This window comes from Heliangelus exortis, chromosome 9 (genome assembly GCF_036169615.1).
Source record: "Heliangelus exortis chromosome 9, bHelExo1.hap1, whole genome shotgun sequence".
NCBI classification, from domain to species: Eukaryota; Metazoa; Chordata; class Aves; order Apodiformes; family Trochilidae; genus Heliangelus; species Heliangelus exortis.
Window position 1 is genome coordinate 1,101,286 of NC_092430.1, and position 24,161 is coordinate 1,125,446.

The following is a 24,161-nucleotide window of genomic DNA, read 5'->3' on the forward strand; positions in this document are numbered from 1 at the left end:
TGTTAATACAAGTATTTCCTGCAGAATAAAAACTATGACATAAATTTCTAATTAACATATTTGTATTTTTTATGATTGGTCTTACTCTACTTGCCAGAGCTACTAGGACACACCCCCAGCTTGTTGTGTCCTCCTAACAGTTTTTCGGTGAAGTCACAAAGGTTTTCAACCTATTGTGGGTTGTGAATTTCCAGTCTCTTTCACTGAGGCCCCCAGGTGGCTTACTGGCTGGCCCTCAGAGCAGGAACATTCTATTTTGCCTCCTTATTTGGCTGATTTTTCAGCTTTATAAGCTTAGACAGTACAAAAATTTAAGCTCCTTCCCTCCCATCTCCAAGGTTCAGCTGAAGCACCCTGTGAAAAGGAAGATGAAAAGAGGGAGAAGGCTGAGGCTTCTGTTACCTTTCTGCTGTCATGTCAGGATAGAAGAGCTCTCCAGGGGTGATGGAATGCTCATCTTCAGCTCATACAGAGCTGGAGGATTTCCTAAATAGCTGCACAGATTGGACCTGTCTCAACTTGCTGTCTCAGTCACCCGAGAGATGCCTAAAGAGCAACTGTGATAACAGCAGCTCTATCTATAAACTGCCCACAGATCTGCCAGGCTGTACCCAAACTACTGCATTATCCCAGAGAACACCTCTGAACTGCAGCTTCCAGGAGAGCTACTGAAGGGGATTAAGCCACTTTGGCTTTTAGGAGGCTCCTATCCTACCCCCAGCAGGGATGTTTTACCAAGCAGGAAGGAGAAGGCAGGGGCTTTGAAACTGCCATGAAGGACTCAGAGGAGAGTTACTGGGGAAGGACAGTCCAGGTGTGACTGGGGTTGGAAGCCATTCACAGGGAGGGCTGGGGCAGGGATGCCACTTTGACACTTCTGCAAAATTAAAGCTGTAGTGTTTGTGATGACAAAAGCTCCTCTATATCACAAACAATGTCCTAACATCAGATGCTGAATCTGCACGCTGAAGCAGAAGTTAGACTTAGTGTGAGGAAAATCTGATGTGTGATGCAGGCAATCTGAGGCTGACACAAGGCACTCCAGCTCTGAGCAGCAGAAATACTCACTCTATCCCCTCATGTTACTTCACTCCCCCATAAAATCACCTAAAATGCTGGCTCAGGACTCCCAAGCTTACTCTCAGGGCTTTTATTTCTTAGCAAGGAAGGAATTTCCATGGCATCACACAGATGGCTGAAATAGGCATCTTTCCTAAATTAAAATACATGTGGGAACCTAGAATCTATGTAAGGTAAGAGGGAGCTACAAGCAGGAGGAATCAGGGGGTGTGGATGAAGGAAGAAGGAGGAGGAAAAGACAGGGGGTGGAGATTAACGCTGGAGAGCAGCAGTGGTCCAGCCCTTCCCAATCTGAAAAGCATCACAGGAGCCTCTGGATAAAGAGCAGCCTCAGCAGCAGGGCTGGGAGAGAGGATTTCTGCTCAGGGATAAGCCATGGTGAGTAGGCTTTTTGGGAACTGCCCTATTGTGTTCCTGCAATGGCATTTCTTCTGCTCTGACACAGGAACTCCAAAGGTCTATTATTTGGGGATGACTGCAATGTTTTTGACTTATTTTTCAAAAAATCTGACGTGTGTGTGCCTGTGTTTATGTAAATGCATAAATCCCATCTCATCTTAAAGCAATAACTTATTGAAAACAGCCCAAGCTGACAGTTTTAATGCTTTGCTCTCTGGTACAACAGGCTGCTGGCCAGGACAAGTAACAACTGCCTTCTTCCCTTCTCAGGTACACAGCAGAAATCTCTGCTCCCCTGCCTTTTCCTAGCAGGAGAGGGATGAGGCAATAGCTCCCTGTGCAGGAGTTCATGCTGCCCTTTCTTTACATTTCTTTCCCCCCCAGGTACAGAAGAAAACCGCATGAGGGGTGCAGAGGTGTTGTCAGAGGAGCAGTCTCCTTTTGTCATGGTCTCAGCATCCTTCCACCCTGCTGCACACCCCACGTAGCAGGATGCAGGGGGTGCTGCTGTTCCCCCAGGGATCCTTCCTGTTGACACACAGCAGGACAGTATGCCAGGAGTAGAAATGTGGTTAATTTTACTATGAAAAATCCTCAGCTCCACGGAACAGTTGGCAGGGCTTAAAGGAAGGTTCAGGCTTCCCTATAGCATATTGCTAATAAGATTAAGCTTTTAACTATGCATCCTCCTGGTATTCTGCTGGGGAGAATAAGATTTTACTTTGTGCTCAGTGGAATTAAGGTTGAAGAAAAACACAATGTGCTTTTTGCTGGTTCTTCATGAGAAAGCCTGACCTAAATATACATGCAAATAATTAGGCATCCTGGGTTAGCCCAGAGAGACAAATGATTAAGGGGAATGATGAGACACATCCCCTAACAATGAGGAGAGGAGTACTCCTAAAAGATGCATGATCTCAATGCAGGTTTGTGTGTCACACATGCATCCTGAAAAATAAACATTCCTCTGTTTCCTGACTCATGACTGTCCCCAGTTACATCCTCCATCATTTCCAACTTCTTGTTACTTGATTCCTAATGGAGAGGAGATACTAGTAAAGTAATTAGTTTAAGTGAAAAGATGAGCCCTGCTTTAGAGCCCTCTTTTATTTTCCTCATAGGAACTGTTATTATTTCCTTACCAGAAATGCCATTCCAATAGCTGCAGACAGGGTAGCACCACTCTTCAGCAAAGCAGCATTTTGTTGCTTGGAAATGAAAAAATCAAATTAACAGAATGGAATACATGCTCATGATTATTTCTCAATATTTCCATTATTAACTTTTACTTTCCAAGACAGTTAAGGTTTTTCATCCTAAGTAGCCTTCTTTCAAAAATACCCCCCTCCCCTCTACTAGGACCACCAGCTGTTCTTTATGCATTCCTAATTGATTAGATCCTGAGCATTAAAAAAGCAGCTTCAAAAGCAGCTGTGCTCTCCCTAACTCCTGCTTGCTGGGTTTGCATTTTAGGACTTCCAACTGGTGCCCAGTAAAAATCTTTGTGAGGTTCAGTCAGCATAGAAAGGGAGAGCTTCCTGGAGCACTCTGTTCTTATTACCTTTCCCATCATTCAATTACTCAAGAAGTATTTTAAAGAAATATTTCATCTTAAAGTGCACCCATTTTAAGGATAATACACAATTATTATGTGTATATAATACACATATGCCCAAACCAGATAGATTTTTTTTTTCCAGGAAACTTAATTATGCTACCATTTTTGTTTGGAAAACAGGAGTGACATTTTCATACCTAACTCTGGCACTCAGGATCTGAAATCTTACTGATAAGAAGCCACATGTGGAAAAGGGAATTTGGACTCACCCCAAACTTGTATCTTAAAATGTAAAAGCAGTCCAAATAGAGGGTTTTTTCCTTCTTTTTAGATTAAAAAAAGAGAGAACACAATGCTTATTAACTGTTCTTTAATACCAACTTCCATTTAATAAAGGGAAAATTCTTGCAGGGGGTGAGATGAAGGCTCCAAGTGGCATGCAGAGTTCTGCTTAGCAAGAAACAGCAAGGTTTCATCTCTACAACCTGACAATTTTAAGAATAAACGAAATGCAGAGAAGCAGAAAGTACACTCCTCCTATCTCCCCTGAAAAACAATAACTGCATTCTGAATTTTACTTATTTCTATCTCCAAAACAAACAATTATATTTAAATTAAACAAGAGTGTCCAAAACAGACAGCTGGTGAGATTTTGGAATAAATGAACCTTAATTACATTTTTTCCTACTTATAAATAAGGAATTTTTTGCAAAATTTTCCAAAGCCACAGAGTTCATCTACATTTTCTCTTTTAAATATTACTATTTCTATGCATGCAACTAAACTGAATCAGATACTTCTACTCTCCCACTAGGATGATCTTCCCAGAGTTATATCCAAGAGCACTGCTGGTTTAGCTCCAGGACACATTGCAGCACACTCTATTAGGAAGAAATTCTTTTGTGAGACACTGGCATGGGCTGCCCAGAGGAGCTGTGGCAGCCCCATCCCTGCAAATGTTCAGGGCCAGGCTGGATGTGGCTTCAAGCAACATGGTCTAGTGGGAGGTTTCCCTGTCCTTTAAGGTCCTTTCCAACCCAAATTTGGAATCTAAACCCTATCATTTTATGACTCCATGAAGACACAAAATAATAAATTTGAAACCAGCACAAACCTCAAAGCAGGTCTTCCCTCTTCCTCTAGAGAGGGAAACTTGCAGACAGCTCAGCCTAGCAGGAAGCTTTGGGGGCCATGAGCAGAGGCAACAATCATGCCCTGACCCCATCTCAATGTTTGGACATTGTGAGTTCTGCTTCCTAATGGGTATCTGGTCCAGGTCCACTGCACACATTACTTTAGTCTCCTTGCCTGTTGACCTGGACTTAGGTAGAATTCAGGCATCAGAACATAGCTCTTGTTAACCAGACCAGTTCCTTAACTCAGTTTTGTTCAGGTCCTCATAAACCAGGACTATAAGCAATTGCTTTAACTGTCCTAGCACCAAATCTCCTCAGCCCACAGGAATGTATTCACCTTCCCATTCTAAACCTTTATTTACTTCTATAGATGAATCACAGGCACAGTAAAACCTTCTGTTACTATGAAAAGGCTTGCAGACACCTTGCACAGATGGCATATGTTTGAGTATGAAGTATCTCTGATTTTTATGAGCAAATCCAAATTTAAACCCTAATTTTATTTCCATTATAAGGTAAGTCCAGAATCTGGATCTATTTGCCTGCTTGGACACCTGTGAAATCCTAAGTGAGCAGCTGGTATGCTCAGGACAGATGAAAGTACCATTTACTGTAGATGTGAAGCCTCAGTGCTGCTGCACCTAAGATTATTGCAAGCTATCAAGGATGTCATCTTTTTAAACATATTTTCCGTAAGTGGTATCACCAACACTCAAAAAAAGAGGTCAAGTAACATTAGTGAAGAAAACACCCAGAGCCTGTTGAAAACAACAACCTAATCTTAGTAGACTGACTGCTGCTTTTCACAGGTTTCTGATCTTTACAGTGATTTTTAAACTGAAAAATGCATTTGCTTTGCAAAGGTGGAAAACAGCTCCTCCTATAAACTTCATCCTTGTGGAAGAAGAGATATGCTCCAAGCCCAAGAGGAGAACAGTTTAAAAGGTGCAGAGACAGGCACTGAGTCCTCAGAATGAGCACAAACAGCAGGACACAGTCCTACATAACCCCAGTAAAACGCATTTGTCATTTCACAGACCTCCAAGGAACTCTGTAGCAGCAGGACTACCCATGGGGACACAGAACCTATTTCTACAATTGCAAAGAACTGAGGGATCAGACACTTTATTTTTGGGATATTCATTAATAGTCTTGTCAGCTGTTTCTGACTCTTTTCACCACTCCACGGGAGTTCTGTGTACTGAGGTTCTTCTCAGCACACCTCGCTTCTCAGAGACAGTGTGATCATGTCCCAGTGACCTATTTCTAAATATGCAAAACAAGTTTCCTGCAGCACCAGTGAACTCCAGATATCTGACAGCATAGTAAGATGTTTACTGGCTTTCATTAACAAAGCTCTGCAGTACTCACATGCAGCTCCAAATGAAAAGGAAATATGCCAGGAGCTCAGTCATAGTGAGCTTTCCCCACCCACCACGTTCTCCATAGCACCCACACTCTTTTCTGTCAAATATTCATGCTTTACCCTGGGATTTTTAGCATTTGTCACTGACCTACATTGAGTTATAAATTCTGTAGAGTTCAGTAGCTCTAAGTGGCTTTACTTATGTCTAACCAATTCAAAACAAGATAAAGCATTAACTGAGGTCTCATTAAGGACAACTCCAAGCACATGCTTTCAAGAATAGGACTTGGAGTTTTCCTCCTGCTTCCTACCCAGTAAAAATCTGGTTTCTCCAACAGCTTTCAGGAAGTGCTTGCCTCCTCCCTGACCCAGTCTTATGGAATACCATTGACTTACTTCATTTTCTGGTTGATAGAAGGCAGGGAAGGATCAGGTGTGTCCATGAAATAACTGCTGGCAAACTGAACGGGTCATGGCTAAAATAACGACTAATTCAGATGTATGAAAACATGAAATAGGTTCAATACTAAAATGTATAGGCAGAAACCAAAATTGGCATTGATACAAATAATAGAGTATTTTTAGAAAGAACTAATCAATGCCCAATGCAGATTCAATGTGGCAACACTTCATGCTGGCCTTTGTAAATTAGAAACAGCTTCTGTCATAATATACAGTGATTTTCTATGAGTACTTTTTGACTTCTTACAATAAAAGTACTGCAGAAAACTGCACAGGAGGCAATAAAAACAGCAATTCAATTTTGGCATACTTGCCAGGGTAGCACCCAGGTTTATGGGTTTTCTATTCGCAGGTATTTTAATATACAGTAAGCAACATGTGTGAAATGTTTGACCCATTTTATCAGAAGCTTTCCCCCTCTGAGCTCTTCAGCCCTCTCAAAGGTACAGACAGATGAACTGCTGCCTCCCTGAAGCACACTCATGCCTTCTCTACTTTCAGAACAGGACCTCTCTCTTGCTAAAAGCCATTATGATATCAATCTTAAATCCAAACACCCCTCATTTTCAAACAGCCAAGAGGTTCTGCGAGCCTCTGAAACCAACCCAGAATTTTTACTGTCTTCTCCCTGCTGGATCTTCCAGCCATTGCTAACACACCTTCAGTTTCACTTCATCTCTTTCTCATCCAATGCCATGCCTCAGTAATGGAAATTTCTGGTGTCAAACAAAACCAACTGTAAAAGGCTTGATATCATTCCCTTCAGACTCCAGTGTTTACAAGTGCTAGCCACCAACCTCTCAGTAGCTTTTACCCTACTCTTTCTTTACAGAAACTGATGTGAGGAAGAAGTATGGAGCTCAAAAGAGGAAAGACCTTCATAAAATCCAGTGTGCAGCATGAAAAGGTTCTTATCAGCAAAGACGATAGAGGGAAAGACAAGAAGGCAGCTCTGGAGGGAACTCACAGTGTAGGTGAAGTCCAGCTGGCATGTGTAGCCACACACAAGAACTACAGATTTTCCACCAGAGCAGGGAGAAATGGTGACAACTGCTTGGAAAAATCATCTGGGTCCTACTACAAACTGGTAAGGAAGAGTAAAACCCATGACTGTGTCCCTGAGGCAGAAAAAGCAGAGCAGTGCAGCCCCAGCAGCAGAGCTTCTGAGGAAGGTTTTTCTGGAAGGGGTAAGGGGAGACTTGTCAACAGCATCAGCTTCTCAGGGATGTCCAGCTCCAGCAGTAAGAAGGAGTGTGTGGTCAGCCCCAGCCAGTCTGCATGCAGCACTCAAATGATTGACTACAGGAACTTTGTGCCCCAGATGCCTTTCGTGCCAGCTGTTGCCAAAACCATCCCCAGGAAGAGGATTTCCCTCAAGAGATCTAAGAAAGGGCTCAGAGATATATTCCATATTAAAAAAAATAAACCAGAAGTCCTCACGTTCCTGGTTGAGAAGGACAAGAACCTGTCCTCTGCAGGCTGCAAGAATGAGCTGTCTGGGCGTCTTGCAAAGTTTCTTTTCAAAACTGGAGAAACGTTTGCTGCTGACTGCTTGTCACAGGACTGCTCAGACAGTGAGCTGCAGTCTGACTCTTCCCACGACTGCTGCAACCCCCTGGGTGAAGATGTTGCCTCGCTGAAGAGCTTCGATTCCCTCACTGGCTGTGGGGAAATCTTTGCTGATGAGAGCTCTGCTCACATGGAGCTGGAGAACAGCAAAGAAGTTCTGCTGAGACGAAGCAAGCACAAAGACAGCCCAGTCCTGGGCTCTTTTCAGGGAGGTGTGGAGCAGCTGGCCTCTCCTGGGCAGAACGAGACAATGGAATTTGCAAAATTTTGGGACAGCATCAACAAGTCCGTGAGGCTACATCAGAGTGCTCTGTTTGATCAGAAGTTACTGAAGATACCTGGTCCTGAGATGGAAAAGGTTAGAAGCCAGGCTTCAACTTCTGTGAGAGATCCCGAAGTGTCAAATGATAAAGGTGGTGACAATTCCAAAGAGAGCTCCACGGAAACAGGAACGCCAAAAAGTGACAACCAGGAGTCCACATCCACCAGCGATGAAGGATACTATGATTCCTTCTCCCCTGGACAAGAGGATGAGGTGAAGGAAGCCCAAACCCCTGGGATCCCAAGTAGATTCCCAAGAGACAGCTACAGTGGAGATGCCCTTTATGAGCTCTTCTATGACCCAAACGAAGTCAAAATAAACCCAGTCCTAGATGATGATTTGTGCACATCTGAAACCATTTCAGAACAAGCTATTGAAATTCCTTTGTCCATTTACAGCTTTCATGTTGGAGCTGAAGAGAACATGGCTTCCCAGCCAGCTCTAGACATTATCAGCCAAGGGTTTTTTCACAGCACTTGGAAAGGCAAAGAATGTTTGCTGAAACTCTGTGATACTGAACTCTCCTTGACCATGGGGATAATAAACTGGCTGCGAAAACATGCAGGGCTTGTCTCCTCCCCTGACTCCCTCCAGAGTCCTCAGTCACAGCCAGAAAAACCCAGTGATTCATTGGTCCTGCCCAGCCCCAGCTCAGAGCAAAAGCTGAGCACCCAAGCTCAGCAAGAGCAACCAAGCAAGGAAGAATCTAACACATTTAACCTGTGTGTGGCTTTGGATGAAAACAAATACACAACCCAGGCCTCTTCAGTAAACATTGCTGAAAGAGACCACAGCCTGGACTCTTGCCAGAAGACATATAATATGGGTTTCCAAGGAAAGGAAGGGAGTCAACACAAGGATTCACCTACAGTGCCTGGGACTGTGGAAACCACCCCAGCATGGAGTTGGGTACCAGGATCCCAGGCCAATGGTGACCATCTGCAGACATCTTCACTGGAGAATGAGGAGGAGACACTTTCAGCAGGATGCCAGACATCCAGAGATAAAAACTCACTCCCAGAAAAGCTGAACAGAGAGAGTGTCTTCCAGAGCTCTGAAAACCCTTTGTTAGATGATAATTATGAAGTAGAATCATGTTACTCCTACAAGACTGCTGCAACCTCACTCCTGGATCCCCTGGAGAGGGAGGACAGAAATAAACCAATGCATCACTCAATTTCCTGGGATAAAACACCACAGCCTCTTGCTCTCAGACACTTCCAGGGCTATGTTAGCCCCACACCAGTGGAGAGCAGCACTAACACAGTACAGCTCCTAGAGCACTGTGTTACACAAGTGGCATCATTAAAAATCAGCTATGAAAACAAGCACTTGGAAGACAAATGCATTGGGAATGAAATGAACAATATAATTTCTAAGATGTCTCAGTACAAAACCAAGTTACTGTTGCAAAATGAATGCAACTGCATTGCCCAAAATCCAGAATACTGCAGTATTCCAGGCACAAACCAATACAACTATGAGCCAAGCTTCCAGTCCAGCAGCCTGTACCACATGAAACAAAACAGGGAGCAAACTTGCTCTGAAGATCAGAAGAGTAGAGCAAATCTTCTGGATGAGTTCACAAGTAGCAAGATAAACTTTGAATATGCCCAACTAAATAATCAAGCCCTCTCCTACTTAAAAGACTTCACATTTGATCTCAGTCCAAGGGACTCTGCCCTTGATACAGCTCTTAGCAGACCAACATTTTTACCTCTCTTGAACTCTGTCTGCTCAGACACCCCTGTGACTTTTTCTCAAGCTTCCTACAGCAGCACCAGCTCTCTGGCTGACCCCCTGCAGCTTCAGGAGGCCAAGGGCCAAGGGCTGTGGAGTTATGCAGAGATGCCCTGCAGGGGCTTGGCTGGTGGGACCACACTGTCCCCTCACCCAGGGACAGCCACCCCAGACATGGCAGTGGCAGAGAGGAGCCACCAGTAACACACCTGCTTCGAAAAGGTGAGTGATTCTGGGAAGTCTGAAATAAAATATGCTTTATTTAGAGGGCCAAGACATGGCAGCACAGTCTGATGTATACTGACACTTTCTCAGTTTTCTAGTTTCATAGTTAACCTGCACTTCAGTGTGGTAGTTGAGAGTAATCAGAATTTTAACTCTGCAGTTCCTCAAACTAGGGGCCATGTTTAACAGGTAATCACAGCCACCAAATCATAGAAGTCCCATGCAAAGGCCCCATATTCCACTCAGGTAGCACTTTCCACACCAGCTGAAGCAGACAAAAAAACTTTTCCTTCTTCCACTCCAGGATCTGCCACATTTGGTACTAGACAGAGCTCTGTATTGCAGTCCTGATGTGTGAGCTCAAACACTGGGGTCAGAGCAGGCAGCCAAAGATCTGCAATGGGAAGTCCCAGGGCAGTCAGCCACACACTCCTCCAGTTGTAGACACAGGGTGGGATCTCAAGCCCAAGGGAAAGCCCCAAGTTCTTTGCTGCTGCTGCAAAGTGTACCAAAAGGATGTTCTTCCCAACAGGGCTGCAGTCCCTAAGCTCTGTCAGGCAGGTGTAGGTCTCTGCCCAAAGAGCACTGTACAGAGCAAGAGCTAAAGCCAAGGCATGCTCTGTGGGCAAGGCTTGACAGGCTGTCTGACAGGGATTACAGGGGTTCTGCTGCACCTTGAGCCACACTTACTATGGGGAGATCCAGAACTGAGCTTCTGATGTGAGGCAAGACACAGGTCTGCAATACAACAGGAAATGCTGTTCAGGAGCACAGAGATGGTGCTGGTTCAGATCTGCCTGTCACACAAAGCTTCAGGCCAGAGCACACCCTCTGTGCACATGCTGCCCTTTTGCCAGCTGAGAAATCCTCTGCCCTCCAGGTGCTGAAAGGAATTTGCCACAGAAGTACAGAACTGTATGTGTACACCCTCCATCATGTGCCCTGCCAAAGCTGACAGATTAGCTGGAATCTACCCAGACCTTGCACTCTGAGGAAGAGACTTGGAAGGTGGAAGATGGAGAGGAAGGCTGCAGCCAGGGCCAGGAGAGAGAATTAAGGAACAGCTCATTATTGAATGGAGGGGACCCAGGGAAGAAAAAAACAAAAAATATAACCCAAAAAACCACTTCTCTGGCTCTTTGGTGCTCACAGCACTGTGATGAGAGAGTCCTCTCTGAAGGCTTCCCAAGCAGCATGAACTAAAGAGGACAGTGCTTGTGTCTGCAGAAGGCAAAGGCACTCACACATTTTCAAATCTTGGGAGATCTGAGCCAACCTCTTTGCTATTTACATCTTGGTAAAAGGGCTCTTCCCCACTAAACAAGTCTTCCATTGCAGGGAGGGAGATTTTTCAGGGTTCTGCATGAAATTAAGGGCCAGAGACTGTCAGCCTTCAATACCCTTTACTAACAGATCATCTAGTTACAACCTATTCAGCAGTCAGCTAGGTCTTCCTCTAATGAAAGGGGCAATTGTTTTTTTCATTTTTGGTGCTATTAATGCTGCAAACCATGATGATAAGCCAGCCACCTTCTTGTATCACCAGATATTTGAGCAGAGCTTGCCATAAGAGGACACACCATAGTCCTTGGAACTATTTGTCTCTATTAAATTGTTTCTGAAATTAAAAATTAAGTAGAGGCAAGGAAAGGTCACAGGTAGCATATGTAAGAAACCAGTGTGAGGCACAACTTTTTAGGGTTTGAGCAGCCTACCAGTGAAGGCATTGGACTGATACTTTTAGTTTCCTGTGGATATTAATACACAAGGTGCTAAGAACTTCACAGGATAGGAACACACAATCAGGTTTTAATTTGGAGGAGTTGCTTGCTTTCTGGCAGTAGCAAAGAAAGAAATCATGGCTGCTGGGACTGCCAGAAGTGGTAACAGAGTGTGTCTTGGTGCTGTACAGGACATATTGCAAGCAGACAATTCAAGTTTTTACCAAGAGCAATCTACTGATTTTTGGTAAATGTTCCTCTAATTGTAAAATGAATTCAATTTAAAAATATAGATGGGGTTTGCATATTCATAAAGGGACTTTGAGGAATGGTTTCATTTCAAGGAATCACTGCAATACAGGCTTGCTATGTGTTAAAAATTCTAACAGAAAAATAATTCAGACAATAATTAAAATGTCATATACAAGGCTTAAAAGAAATGGCTATGGTAACAGATCCAAACATTGCCTTGTGACTGAGACTTCCTATCCAGTGCCTTCTTGCCTGCCCACATTAACAGATGGCCTAGAGGCTTGCCAGAGATTTGCATTTTTTTGAAGGTTACTCAGAATCTTTGCCTTAATCACAGGGGTGGTAATGTAAGAGAGGCAACAGACAAGTACAGTGTCACCTCTGAATCCCTGGAGATAGACAGCAAAAAACACTCCTACACCAGACAGGGCTGTGCAAACCCCCAAAATTCTTATATATTAAGATTGCTCCAAGGTTCACTGTTTTAAAATGCCACACTCAGGAGCTGTGAGAGAAGTGACAGATCCAGAGGTGGCTCCTGCTTTGTCCCTCAGAACAAATGCTGCACAAGCAGCTCCAATGCAGCCCCTGCTCCTCCCATGGACTCCCAGACCTGGCCCAGAAGTGCTGGGAAGGAAATGTAAATTTTCTTGGCATCTATCACATTGCAGAGCCATTAAATTTTCCAGGTTTTGTTACCCCATCTCCACAAGTCCCAAGTTATCACTGTGTCTTCCTGGAGCCAGTAAATGTGACAGTGCACCCAGAAAGGTGCTCATTCCAATGCTAAACTCCCACTTTATGCACCAGTTGAAGCTTTTGGATGTGTTTCAGTGATAAGAGGAGCAGATTGCAATAAGCTTGACCTCAGGTAAGAAAAAAATAGATAACTGCCAATCAAAGGGTTATTGCCATAATAGATTGGGGCATCTGTAGATAAAAGGACAGAGTATGGCATATGTGATTGCTGTTATCAAGAAACTCAGATTCAGGAGCAGATAAAATACAGCCTAGACACTGCAGTGTCACAGAGGGATGTGTATCTGATCTCAGCAACAGAAGGGCTACTCACAGCCAGGGCCATTTCTGTAATGCTGTTTATTCCCCTCTGGTTCAACTTTATTCCCCCCATCTCAAATAAGTTTGCATTTCTCCCAGGCAGGTATTTCTCTACTTGCTGGGCAGAGGAAAGGCAGACTGCAGGATTTGGGTTTGATAAAAGAGCAAAGCAGAGCCTCATCTACACCTACAACCAACTGATGAACTCCAGTATTATTTTTTTCAAAATGGCCAGAGAGATGCCCTAGTAGGTGGAAAAATTAAGCCATAATCCCCTTTGTACAAGGCAGGAAAAAGAATATGGCAACACATTCAAAGCCTGAGCTAAACAAATCCATCCTGTTTTCATGCTCCCTCTGTGGCATAGCAAAGAGGTTCTTTTCTCAACTGTCAAGTGCTGAAATGTAAAAAAAAAAAAAAAAAAAAAAAAAGTGAAATGCAGAGACAGCCAGCACATTTTCTGCATTGGAAAGGTCTCTGGCTCTGAAACATGCCCAGATCATCTTGCACCAAACCACATCTTGAAATCTCATCTGACAGTCCACCAGCCACACACACCTGGTCAGACAGAGGCATCACCAAGCACAAGTGCACTTCTTGTCACATCTGGTACCACAGAACAGAGCAGGGAGGCAGAGGTGACATCTCACTGCCTCCAACACATTTCAGTCACTATCTGCCCAGATACTTGGGCTAAATGCTAAATTAAACAATTTTCTCCTTCATTAAACATTGTTGCTTCTGGACTTGGCTCTGTCTCACTGCAGTGTCTTCATGGGACTTTGTCCTCAATGCTTACTTTACCCCAAATCAGAATTTTATCAAGAGGAAGAAATGTTCTTGCCAGCTTGTTTGCTAGAAGGGGTTTTCAGCAGTTATCAGCACAGATGATCTATTCAATGGCAGATGCACTGTAATGTTGCTAAATGTGTTTCATTTGAAAACTGCAGAAATTGATTTGCTGCTTTGCCCGCTGTTGCAGTAGGATGGTTTCCATGGATACAGTCTTACAGGGACTCTATTTTCTCCCTGTTGACAACAGTACAGAAAGTTAATTCTCATCTTCACCACACCAGCATAAATTTGAAGCCGGGGGAACTAATCCCAGATTTAACCCTGAGAGGAGAAATTGGCTCCCAGTCTCCTTCTGCTTTGAATATGAGATTTTTAGGTGGGTGGAAATCAAGGGAAAAAAAGGAAAACAATTTCTGTGGACAAAAGCATGGGCTGAGGGACAAGACATATGAAACCAACAGAGTACCTTTGTGTGAAAAATGTGGAGAAACCAAAGCAGAATGCAAGGAAATTAACTGCAAAGGCTTGGTGTCTTGCATGACACTTAACTGCAAAAATACAAGTCAGGTTTTAGGTATAAAAGTTGGGCTATAAAGATCTTACAATTATCTGCATGGGGTTGAGCCAAATACCACCCCATTTCTTTAAATGAAGGGATGAATCAGTTGTTACCCTTCTGCTTTCATTCTGCTTTGCTGTGTTGGCCAGGAAGGCATAAGGGTGGGAAGAAGTGGGATGGGAGAGCCAGGTACAGAGCAGGCTTCTTCCATCAAAGAGCAGAGAAACCTCTCAGCTTGAGAGTGATCTGTACAAACCTGATGGGATTTATACTCCCCATCCAGCAAGTTAAAAAGGGTTAGGGGACAGGTAAGCTTAGCTTTTTGGAGCTCAGGTATAAAACCTCTAGGGCTGTTCTCCCCAGCAGGATAAACAGAGGGGCAGAAACAGAGCTCTTATAACAACACTGTATCCCCCCTCTGAGAACAGTCTGCAGGAGGTGCTTGGAAAAGGCATGTCAGAAACAGGACAAAGGGAAAATTCTGAAACCTGGAATAACCAATCCCCCATCTTCTGGCAACCAGCACCCCCTGAGCTAGACAGGGGGAATGTTCCTGGATGTCTGGGTAGAAACTCAGTAACTTTGTGTTATGATCCTTTGGTTAGCGTGTGACTTTTGGGCACCTCTTAAGATCTGATGTCTGTTCTGCTGTACATATCAATTTTGTTACGTAAACAAAGTTTACATCCCCTCCAAGTTATGCCCTTTGAATTTCCTCTTCTCTGTCATCTTTTTGTTCCAGGAACAGGCACTGTCCCTTTTGTGGCTTGGCAGCACTTGGGAGATTATGGAAACTGTTGTAATTTCTATTCAGGGCAGAGGCCATGCTATGCAAATCTGGGGTCCCTGTGTTCAGGGAAATAGAAGGCACAGAATTCCTCAGTACCAAGTAGATTCCCTGCATTTTTCTCAATCAAACAAAAACAAAACAAAACCCCAAACCAAAACTTTTAAAAATCTGGTTAAAGTAAGAAAGATCAAATAATGTGTCCACAGTGAAAAGCATTAAGTACTGTTGTCACGAGCTACTGTTTATGAACAGGAACACAGGGAACCTGCACTCTTTCAAGGAAACATCAAAAATGAACATGATTTCCCATCAGCTCTTATGGAAGGCTGTTCTCTTTTAGCTGTTCTCTTTTAGAAGGCTGTTCTCCTTGTCAGTTCTTCAGGAAAGGCTGGGCTGCATACATCTGGTGTGGGGAGTTTATGCTGCTCAAGTCATGGGGATGACATCTCATTTACAGCACTTGAAGGTGAGAAAGATGTTCTCAGTTCTTGGACAGCAGTGCAGCTCCAGACAGAGAAGCAAAGAAGTACTGTATGTTAGATTTCCCTATGGAGGAAGGCATTAAAGCCAAGCCTCTCTCTCCATGCAGGCCCCTCCAAGGGAAGATTCAAAGATCTTGTGGCACTTAATGACAGTGGCAGTCAGTGATGACAACTGCACAAATGATATCATGTTATTGCAGCTAGCAAGTTTCTCTTTTCCCACAATTAGCTGTCCTCTCCCTTGAGATTATTTCATCCAAGGGGAAACTGTCAGTCTGGAGGTAAAGATACAGGGAGGATCACTGACGATGCAAGAAAAAGGAAAGTCCTCTTTGTCCAATTGCTGAGCAAATGAGTCTCACTTCAAAACAGAGAACAAGGTGGGAAAATGCAGACTGCATTAACCCTTCTCCTCTTCACTAAGTATTCACCTTGAACTGTGATGGTTTTCTTTCCAAATCTACTTCTTTTTTCCCTTCATGACAACTTCCCCTCTAATTATCTCCAACCAGACTCAGCTCTTCCCTCTCAGGTGCTCTGCCTTCCTTCTGCTCCCTCTTTGTGACCAAACCTACTTCAAAAGCCCTTTCCCTTTCCCACATGCCTGCCAAATTGCTCCTCCCAGACAATTCTCCCAAGCCTCAAGGGTCTGGAAGCACCTCTAGAGCAGGCAGCCTCCTACCCTGTAAGATCTCTGCAGCCCCACCTCCCTGAGACTGAAATAGTGGGAAAGAGCTGGAAAAGGAACTTCACATAAAAGCAGCCAAGCTGTAACTCAGAACTGGACCTTTGCTCTCACGGGCTCCTCTTCCCTGCCCTGTTTTCATTCTGCAAAGGAAACGTGCTGACTCCACAGAATCCCACCCTGCAGCGTGTTGTAAATGAGTATGCACAGAATGAAAAGAGTGCTCAGCACCCATGAGGACAGATGAGCTTGCACAGCACCTACAGTGCCATTCCCCAAAAGCCAAGCAAGCTCCACTGAACTCTGACAGCAACCACAGAACCAACACTTGGGGTCTGTGCTGTGATCACATTAAGAGATGTGCAAACAGTGGCTGAAGGACAAAGACAGGAGAATCACAACTTAAAGTTAGACAGGATTATGGATATTTGTGCCCCCAACCACCCCCAGACCCTTTTGTTACGTTTTTCCATCTCACAGCTAACAGAAGGAAAAAAAAAAAAAACAAACAAACATGCCAAGGTGCCTTCTGGGCTGCAATACAGAGCCAAGGAGATGTTTTCAGAGCAATCATTGGCAATAGAAAATCTGACTTCAGTAAGGATGGAGAGGGGAGCCTTATTCTCAGCAAGAGACAATGGACAAAACACTGCACCAGAAATGTTCACAGCTCCAGCTTGCTGAGAGATTGTGCCCTCTGTTTACAGCTGCACTTCTGAGCCAAATTCACTTGGGTGTCAGCCTCAGTAAGCCCTGATGCAGCTGCACTTCTGAAATAAGGGAAGGCTGGATTTCACACAGCCATCAAATGTGGCTTTTCAATGGCAAGAAAAACACTGAGGACAAGAGTAGCTCTCCTGCCTGCATACTTTAAATAGAGGCTGCTGCAATCCATGGCTCTTTGAGAAATGTAAGCTCCATCTCCCTTCCTTAGCCATTCTGTCTTCCCTCAAATATACAGGCAAGCTGAATTTTGCTCTGGAAAAGCACTGGGAAGACTGTTTCTATAGCAACCAACTCCCCGAAACCCATTTATAATTAAGATGGTGGTCTAAGCACCTACAAAATGCAACTTCAAAAAAACCTCATGCTTATAGATTCCCAGATAACAATTTAATGTTTTTACACATCCGATCAGGGCAAGCTTGGTTAGGTCAGCTTGTAAGAATAATAGGATATTTGGAAATAGTTCGCCCCTGAGATGGCTACCAAAAAGACTCCAGGAAACAGCAGGGTTGCAGGTTTAAGGTTCTTTTCCCCAGATTTTTTAAAGCCTCAATCAGGCAACACTTGAATCATCTCAGCTCCCAAAAGTACTCTTCAACTTTAGCCTATGGAATTTTGAAATGCCTAATGAATCATACTTACAAATTTAAAAATTACCTTAGCCTTTTACAATTCAAAAGCTGTTTTACTTAAATGTCATGCAACAAAACAACTAATTTTTCTTTTAGAGAAAGGCATGTTAGTTTCCCCTTCAGAGTTTATTAAAGGAAATGACTGCTAGATTGTATGATTGGATGAGGTTCATTTTAAAATGACATTTACTGCCTGTTGAGGGCTATATGATGCCAATGATAGAAAAATGAAGGCTTTATGCTACAAGATCTTAGAGATAAACATAGGTAAGGATACTTAAAAAGAAGAATTCTCTTGATAGCTCCCTTGACCTATCAGACTTACACATTTTATATTATTAAAGATTGAGACAGTGTAGCCAGAGTATAAAGAAATTGTAATGCCCTTGGACCAAGTGTTCCAATCGAGCACCCAAACTATAAAAAAATAAAATGCTATTTGTTTCCCAAGTAAAATTAGCTCTACTGCAATATTTTTCAAAATTAATCAAAAAGCCATTTAGTTTTTGAAATACTAAAAAAATACAAAGATAAATAATCCCAGGCAGCTTTCATTTAGCCAAATAAAATTTAGTCTAAATATTGATTTCAGTTCAAATGAATATGCATAAATCAACTGTCCAAACACCAAACAACCATAATTGTGATTTCTCACCTAGCAAACAATAATCTTTACACTGGAAGTCAACAGTGACTCAAAACCCATGACATTGCCCCTGGTTATATACTTCAGGCTTTAAACTCTGGCAAGGTACAACCAGTCCAGTAGAAATGCTCTCTAAAGTTGTGTATTTTACTGCTGCCATCCAGAGAAGAGCTGGGGGATAAGGGCAGGAGACAACCATAAAAGAACAGCTGGGTTGCTCTTCACCTGTACTGAGAACCAAGCAAGGCAGCAAGGGGAAGAACACAATCACCTTCAAGCCAGCACCACCTGGCTTGGGCAGGATCAATGTCATACACCAGATGGTCCTTGCCACAAACCAGGAAGCCACTGCTACAATTCCAGAATGGATGGGGTGTCCAGACTTCCTGCAGAGTTACTTTATCTGAGCTGACAACTTGGGAAGGTAAAGGCACGTTGCACCCCCTAAAATCTTAAAAAGGGCAATGACAATTTTCCTGAAGTACTGGTATCTGAGAAAGCTGCAAATGGAACACTGGAGACAGCCTCAGAACACAACGTAGCTATCCTGTAGGCACACTTCTGCTGTTGTGCTTCAGGATCACAAACCTCTTTCCTGCAGATGCCCAGGATACACAGGCAGTGTGCAGGGCACCTGGTTCTCCCCAGTCAACACAACATTGGTTTCTGTGATCAAATGAGGCTTAAGTTGCTTCAAGTGCTGGCACCTCATCACTATTTGGGTTCTTCAGTGGGCTGGGAAGACCCAAGTAGTGGAAAAACCAGGTAATACAGACTCTTAGAAATGCACTGCAATAGCACCAAGCTTTTTGCATGGAATAACTTCCATCTGGCATGGCCTGCTCTGGCAGCTCAGACACCCAACACAAACCTGCATTTTGGGAGAGTACATCAGACACAGTATGTTCCCACATACTCAGAGGGTGAGGTGCTGGAGCAAGCCCTGTGTGTACACCCTGAGTAACTTGTCAGGTTTTAACAATGCCCTGGCAATTAAAGAGTAACAGATGTTCCCTGTTAATTCCCCTCCCTGATATAGGAAGGAGAGAGAACAAGGGAGAGAGACTGATGGGTTGGGAACTGAACTACACAGCTTGAATGGAACAGGAATGATCATTTTTGACTCAACCTATACAAATAGACAGGAAAACTGATCCCACGTTCATTTCCCCTCTCCCCTCCAATAACTCTCACATCACCACAGAGGCTGCAGGGCAGCCCTGGGAAAGTCCAGGCTGGAATCCTGGGGTCAGCAGCAGTTGGGAGCTGGAGGCAGGAACACACAGATTCAGGCTGGGATGGATCAGGAGCACAGGCAGAGGAAGGGATGGAATCCTCCCAGGATGCTGAAGCAAAGAGGGAGAGGAGAAGCAGGGGAAGCAGGAAGGGCTTTGAGCCTGGTGATCCCTTCCATTTCTCCTGAGGATGAGGTGTATGGGATGGAATCCTCTGTTTGGTCAGTTCTGGCATCTCTCTTGTCCCTTCCTCCCCAAAGGAGGGTTCCAGGTGGGACCTCTTGACTCCTTTTCTCCTTCTGGAGGGCAAAATGTTCCTCAGAGCTGAGCAGTGTCCTTGGTTCTGCTGTAACTATAACCATGGAGTGGGATCAGTCCCAGCAGCAGCCACTGCCTGAGAAACTTGCTGTTCATTTCAGCAGTGCAGCTGCTTACAGGAGACTGAGCTGAAAGCAAAAGTACAAGGCAGAAAATCCCCTTTATCCTGACCCAACCCAGGACCCTGGCCCACACCCTGAGTAGCAGCTACCCATGGATCAGGGAGCATGAACTGTAATTGCAGATCCACTGCTCACCTCTGCCTCTGGACAGGGATTTGCTGACCAAGCACTGTTCCCTGGAGTGCACAGGCCATGCACCCTCCTTTCACAGCCCCTTCTCACAGCCTGCTTTGCTGGGTAGCCATGGCACAGCTTCTTCATGCCTGTGGGACAGAGCAGGCACAGACTTTGGCCCAATGTGAGTGCTCAAATCATCTGAATTGTTTGGTCTTTGAGACTGGTTCTATTATTAATTGCACTGCTAGTCACTGGGATTTCTAATGGGATGCTGCATGTGTTAAAAAGAATGAATGCTTCATGTAGCTTCCAATTAGCCTGGAAATGTTTTCTGGTTTTTTGCCTAGAAGGAATCAAACAACAGCAGCTTTGTTAGCAATGAACTTCTACCACCTAATATTGAATTACAAGAATTAGTGGATTAGTAAACTATCACTGAATTTTTTTTACCATTTAATTACTCAAATCTTTTGCAAAATGCTGTATGATGATATTGAAAACCAACAGAAATGGGACAGAGCATATTTAAAACAGATTTATTTGCAATTCTGTGGTACCCAACTATCATTCAGGAAAAACAAAAACAGAACAAAACAAAACAAAGAGACAGGATTCCTAAATGTTTTAAAGTGGCGTTGCCATTCATCTGAAATGATTCAGTTCAGCAAAACTGATGTTTGAGAAAGCAAACTGCCCTTTGGCAGCTGCAGGCTCTGGTGCCAAACTTTCTCCCTTATTATCAGACTCACCCACTTCAGAATTCTGTGCTACTGCCCTGCCTCTTTCACCTTTCTTAGCAGAGATTCCTTTGTGAAGGGGAGGAGATGTAGGCCTGAAGATAACATTGCTAGAAGCAGTGTCTCCTTTATTTGCTGCCTGCAGGAAGGAGGCTGCAGACAGGGCAGCTCCTTATGCACCTCCCTGTGTCTTGTCCTGCATGGTGCTTGGACACAAAGCCACAAGACTTCCAGGAGGGGACTTCCAGATCCTCTGCTGCTCCTCTTGATGCATCTGCACTCCTCTTAATTCCATGTCTCTTTGCTCAAGAGCAGAGAGAGCATGGCACTCTTAACCTGACTGGCAGGCATTGGGATGTTGTCCCAGACCTTATTTTATGTAATTAGCTCAGGAAATCCATAGATGTTATTCTGTTATGTAATAGGAACGTCATGGGGCAATTGTCCACAGAATAAACATCAATAAACTAACCCTGAGGGCAATTTATCAGTCATGATATCACACAGCAATACACTTACTGTTATAATTAAAGGCACAAAATCTAAAGTGAGCAGACACCAGTGATTAATAACAGCCCAATACAAACCATTTCATAGCAGAAAAAAAATGTACCATAAAGAGAGATTTCTCTAGTATTCAGGAATAAAATCTTCAAGTCAATAAAGGGCCTAAATATGAACACTAAAAACCTCACTTTGCTTATGCTTTCATGGCACAGGAGATTCCTGACTTTTTACAGCAACTAGTTACTTGGTCCCACAGACATAAGTCTACCCTAATATAAATATCCAAAGTAGCATAGTCAATTGAAAAAAACTGTTACTAAGTTAATTGATACACAGTGTCAATTGTATCTTTGTGGTTTGGAGCCATACCTGAAAAACGCATCTAAATGAGAATAAAAATGTGTTCATCCATGAAGTCAGAAAAGTTCACTGCTGTAACTGATGTTTTCCTTCACTTTTGCACCTATGCATTTCCCATATTACCAAGCATGGAGGCCTAAACTCAATTTGTAACACAAAAATTTTAACAGAAATTACAAGATTCTGAAACTTCTGTAAGTCAAGAGTCTCAGGAATTCAGTTCTCAAAAATGAGAAGGCAAAAGACACAGATACAACAAAAAGAAATCCATCTGTAGGATGAATACATTTATTAACAAATCTGACACTAAAGAGCTGCATTTAAGTGAAATTTGAAACATCCATATTGGAGCAGATGGAAGCCCTTTTTACCTTACTCCTAGTGGTGATCAGGAGTGAATGCTTATGGAAGAGAATAAAAAAGAGGGAAACCAGTGATATTAAGCCAAGATCAGAGCAAACCATTTTCATGAGGCTGTGTTTAGTGAACAGAACTGTCTTACATTAAGTATTTAATCTCATTGTGAACCAACTCATACTTTTGGCCTCTATGGGATTCCATATGAGTGAATTCTACAGTTCAATTTTGCATTGTATGAGAAAAAAATTACATACTCTGCATATGCTGCTTCAGCAACATTCAGGAGCCTGTTACTCCCTGTATTCTGTGAAATAATGAATCACCCCTTTTCTCCACTGGTGTACCATTCACAGATCATGTTCACATTCCTAACAGTCATCCCCCCAAAGTAATAAACAAATATGCACACAGCAGGATTATTAACTATTCCCTTTAAAACCTGCACAACTTAAACAAGTATCCTAATATTTTTTATTAGGTCATAGCACAGAAGTATATTAAATAATTGTCTACTCTTCCTTCTCCAACTTTTGATTGGAAATTTTAGCCATAAAATGAAGAGTTAATGCTGCTCATTAGTCCCTCTAAACTTCTAAGTGACTTTGAGACACAAATGGAAACACTACTAATGATTCAATTATGATGCCTAAGTAGTCACTTTCATCTTTAAAAGCAAAGCAGCTGTATAGATAGGCTGTTATGATGTACTGACCTTCTAACCAATTCATCTGGAAGAATACAAATGTTTATTAGACATAAAGTATAACTCTGTTAGCAATCTGCCCTTATCAAGTAGAGTTTCCCTTTTCCAGAAGGTAGAGCAGCAAGAAGGATGCCACATCCAGCTGACCAGAGAGTGCATCCTTGCATTTCATTTCCCACATACTGCAACCCATTCACATCATTTAATGGACATTCAAGTTTACAATAGACTGTGTCCTAATTTTTGGATGGGAAGGGGGGCAACAGAACAGCCTGTGCTGTGATTACGAGATGAAAGCAGGTCAGTTGTTCAGCATGTTCTGACAAAGTGCTGGGTAAGCATCCTTACTGGGTTGTGAAGATTAAGGTCAATCACAGGACAGAGTCTTAGGTTTGATTAAGGAGTGTAAAAACCCAAAGACTACCTGGGATAGCTAAGAAAAAGCATTCAACAGTATTACCAAAAATCAGCAGCATTTCTGGGTGACACTCAGATCAGCCAATTTCCATCTGACACAGCAGCTCTATAGGATCTGAAACAAGAGACCATCAGAAGAGTCTACACCCAGGTCTGAAAGAGAAGACACAGATGTACTGTCCCCTCCATTCTCTGCACACTTCAAGTGTTACTGCAGAAAACTGAGCTGCACTTGTGCTTCCAACTTTTTATTTACCTCTTGGTTGAGCCTGCTTTTAGAGCATGCCCAATGACACTAATAGTACCCTGCACGTTTTTCATCATTATCCAAGCAGATTTGATTGGATCCAAGATCTGTGGCTCATTCCACTGACTGGTGCCAGTCTCAACACAGAAATGCTGCATCTAACTTTTAGTGTTAAAACTAACATTGTGTCTGAAACAAAAAAGTGTATTAAGCCACAGAAGGGTTTGCAGAATGTCCAACTTAACATGGGGTTTTCACCTAGCAAAAAAGCCAAGGATAGTTTACCTTCCTTAGCACTCTGCAGGAGTCTGTAGGAGACACTTGATTCCCTTCAATGGGAAGGGAAATGAGCTCATTTCAACATAAAATCTGCTCCACAGCTCAAAGCCCCTGTGATCTGGTGTACCCCATCACTGGCAATCCAAGCTATTCAACCTGGCAGGAACCTAAAAGCTACAAAGCTCAGAAGAAATAATTCCAGCATTTACCCTTTGCCTGTCCTGAGGTGTTAACCAAGGCACTGTTTTTCTAAGAGGCTGCTATTAACTTTTTTAAACTCATGTAGCCATAGAGTCAGTCCTAAATAAACTAAAGGGTCATAAATCTTAAAAGAACTTACTACAGTCCAGACCAATTACTGTTTTTACATCATGAGCAGTGCTAAACACAGCACAGAAGACTTCCTCTCGTCCCCTCCATGTGTGGCTGACAGCTACAATTATCATATTCCCAGCCCTGACAGTTAAAAAAAACGTTAGCTTCCAAAATTAAAATCACCTCCTTCAGCAATGTAAATAGAGTCACTCGGTTAAGATGTAAGTCTCTATTCATATC

General features: G+C 43.2%; 2 protein-coding genes across 2 annotated transcripts in view; both read left to right on the forward strand.

Annotated features, from left to right (window-relative positions):
• RNF168 (ring finger protein 168) overlaps positions 1-24,161 on the forward strand; it is a 439,984-nt gene that overhangs the window by 31,771 nt on the left and 384,052 nt on the right. The gene's annotated exons all lie outside the window — the stretch shown is intronic.
• The window catches only part of AMER3 (APC membrane recruitment protein 3), a 35,401-nt gene continuing 12,596 nt past the window's right edge, over positions 1,357-24,161 (forward strand). Inside the window, exons 1-2 of the mRNA XM_071751557.1 lie at positions 1,357-1,458; positions 6,834-9,854. Of these exons, the coding sequence (XP_071607658.1) occupies positions 6,855-9,836 (2,982 nt within the window). The 5' untranslated portion in view covers positions 1,357-1,458; positions 6,834-6,854 and the 3' untranslated portion in view covers positions 9,837-9,854. The remainder of the gene's footprint in view (positions 1,459-6,833; positions 9,855-24,161) is intronic.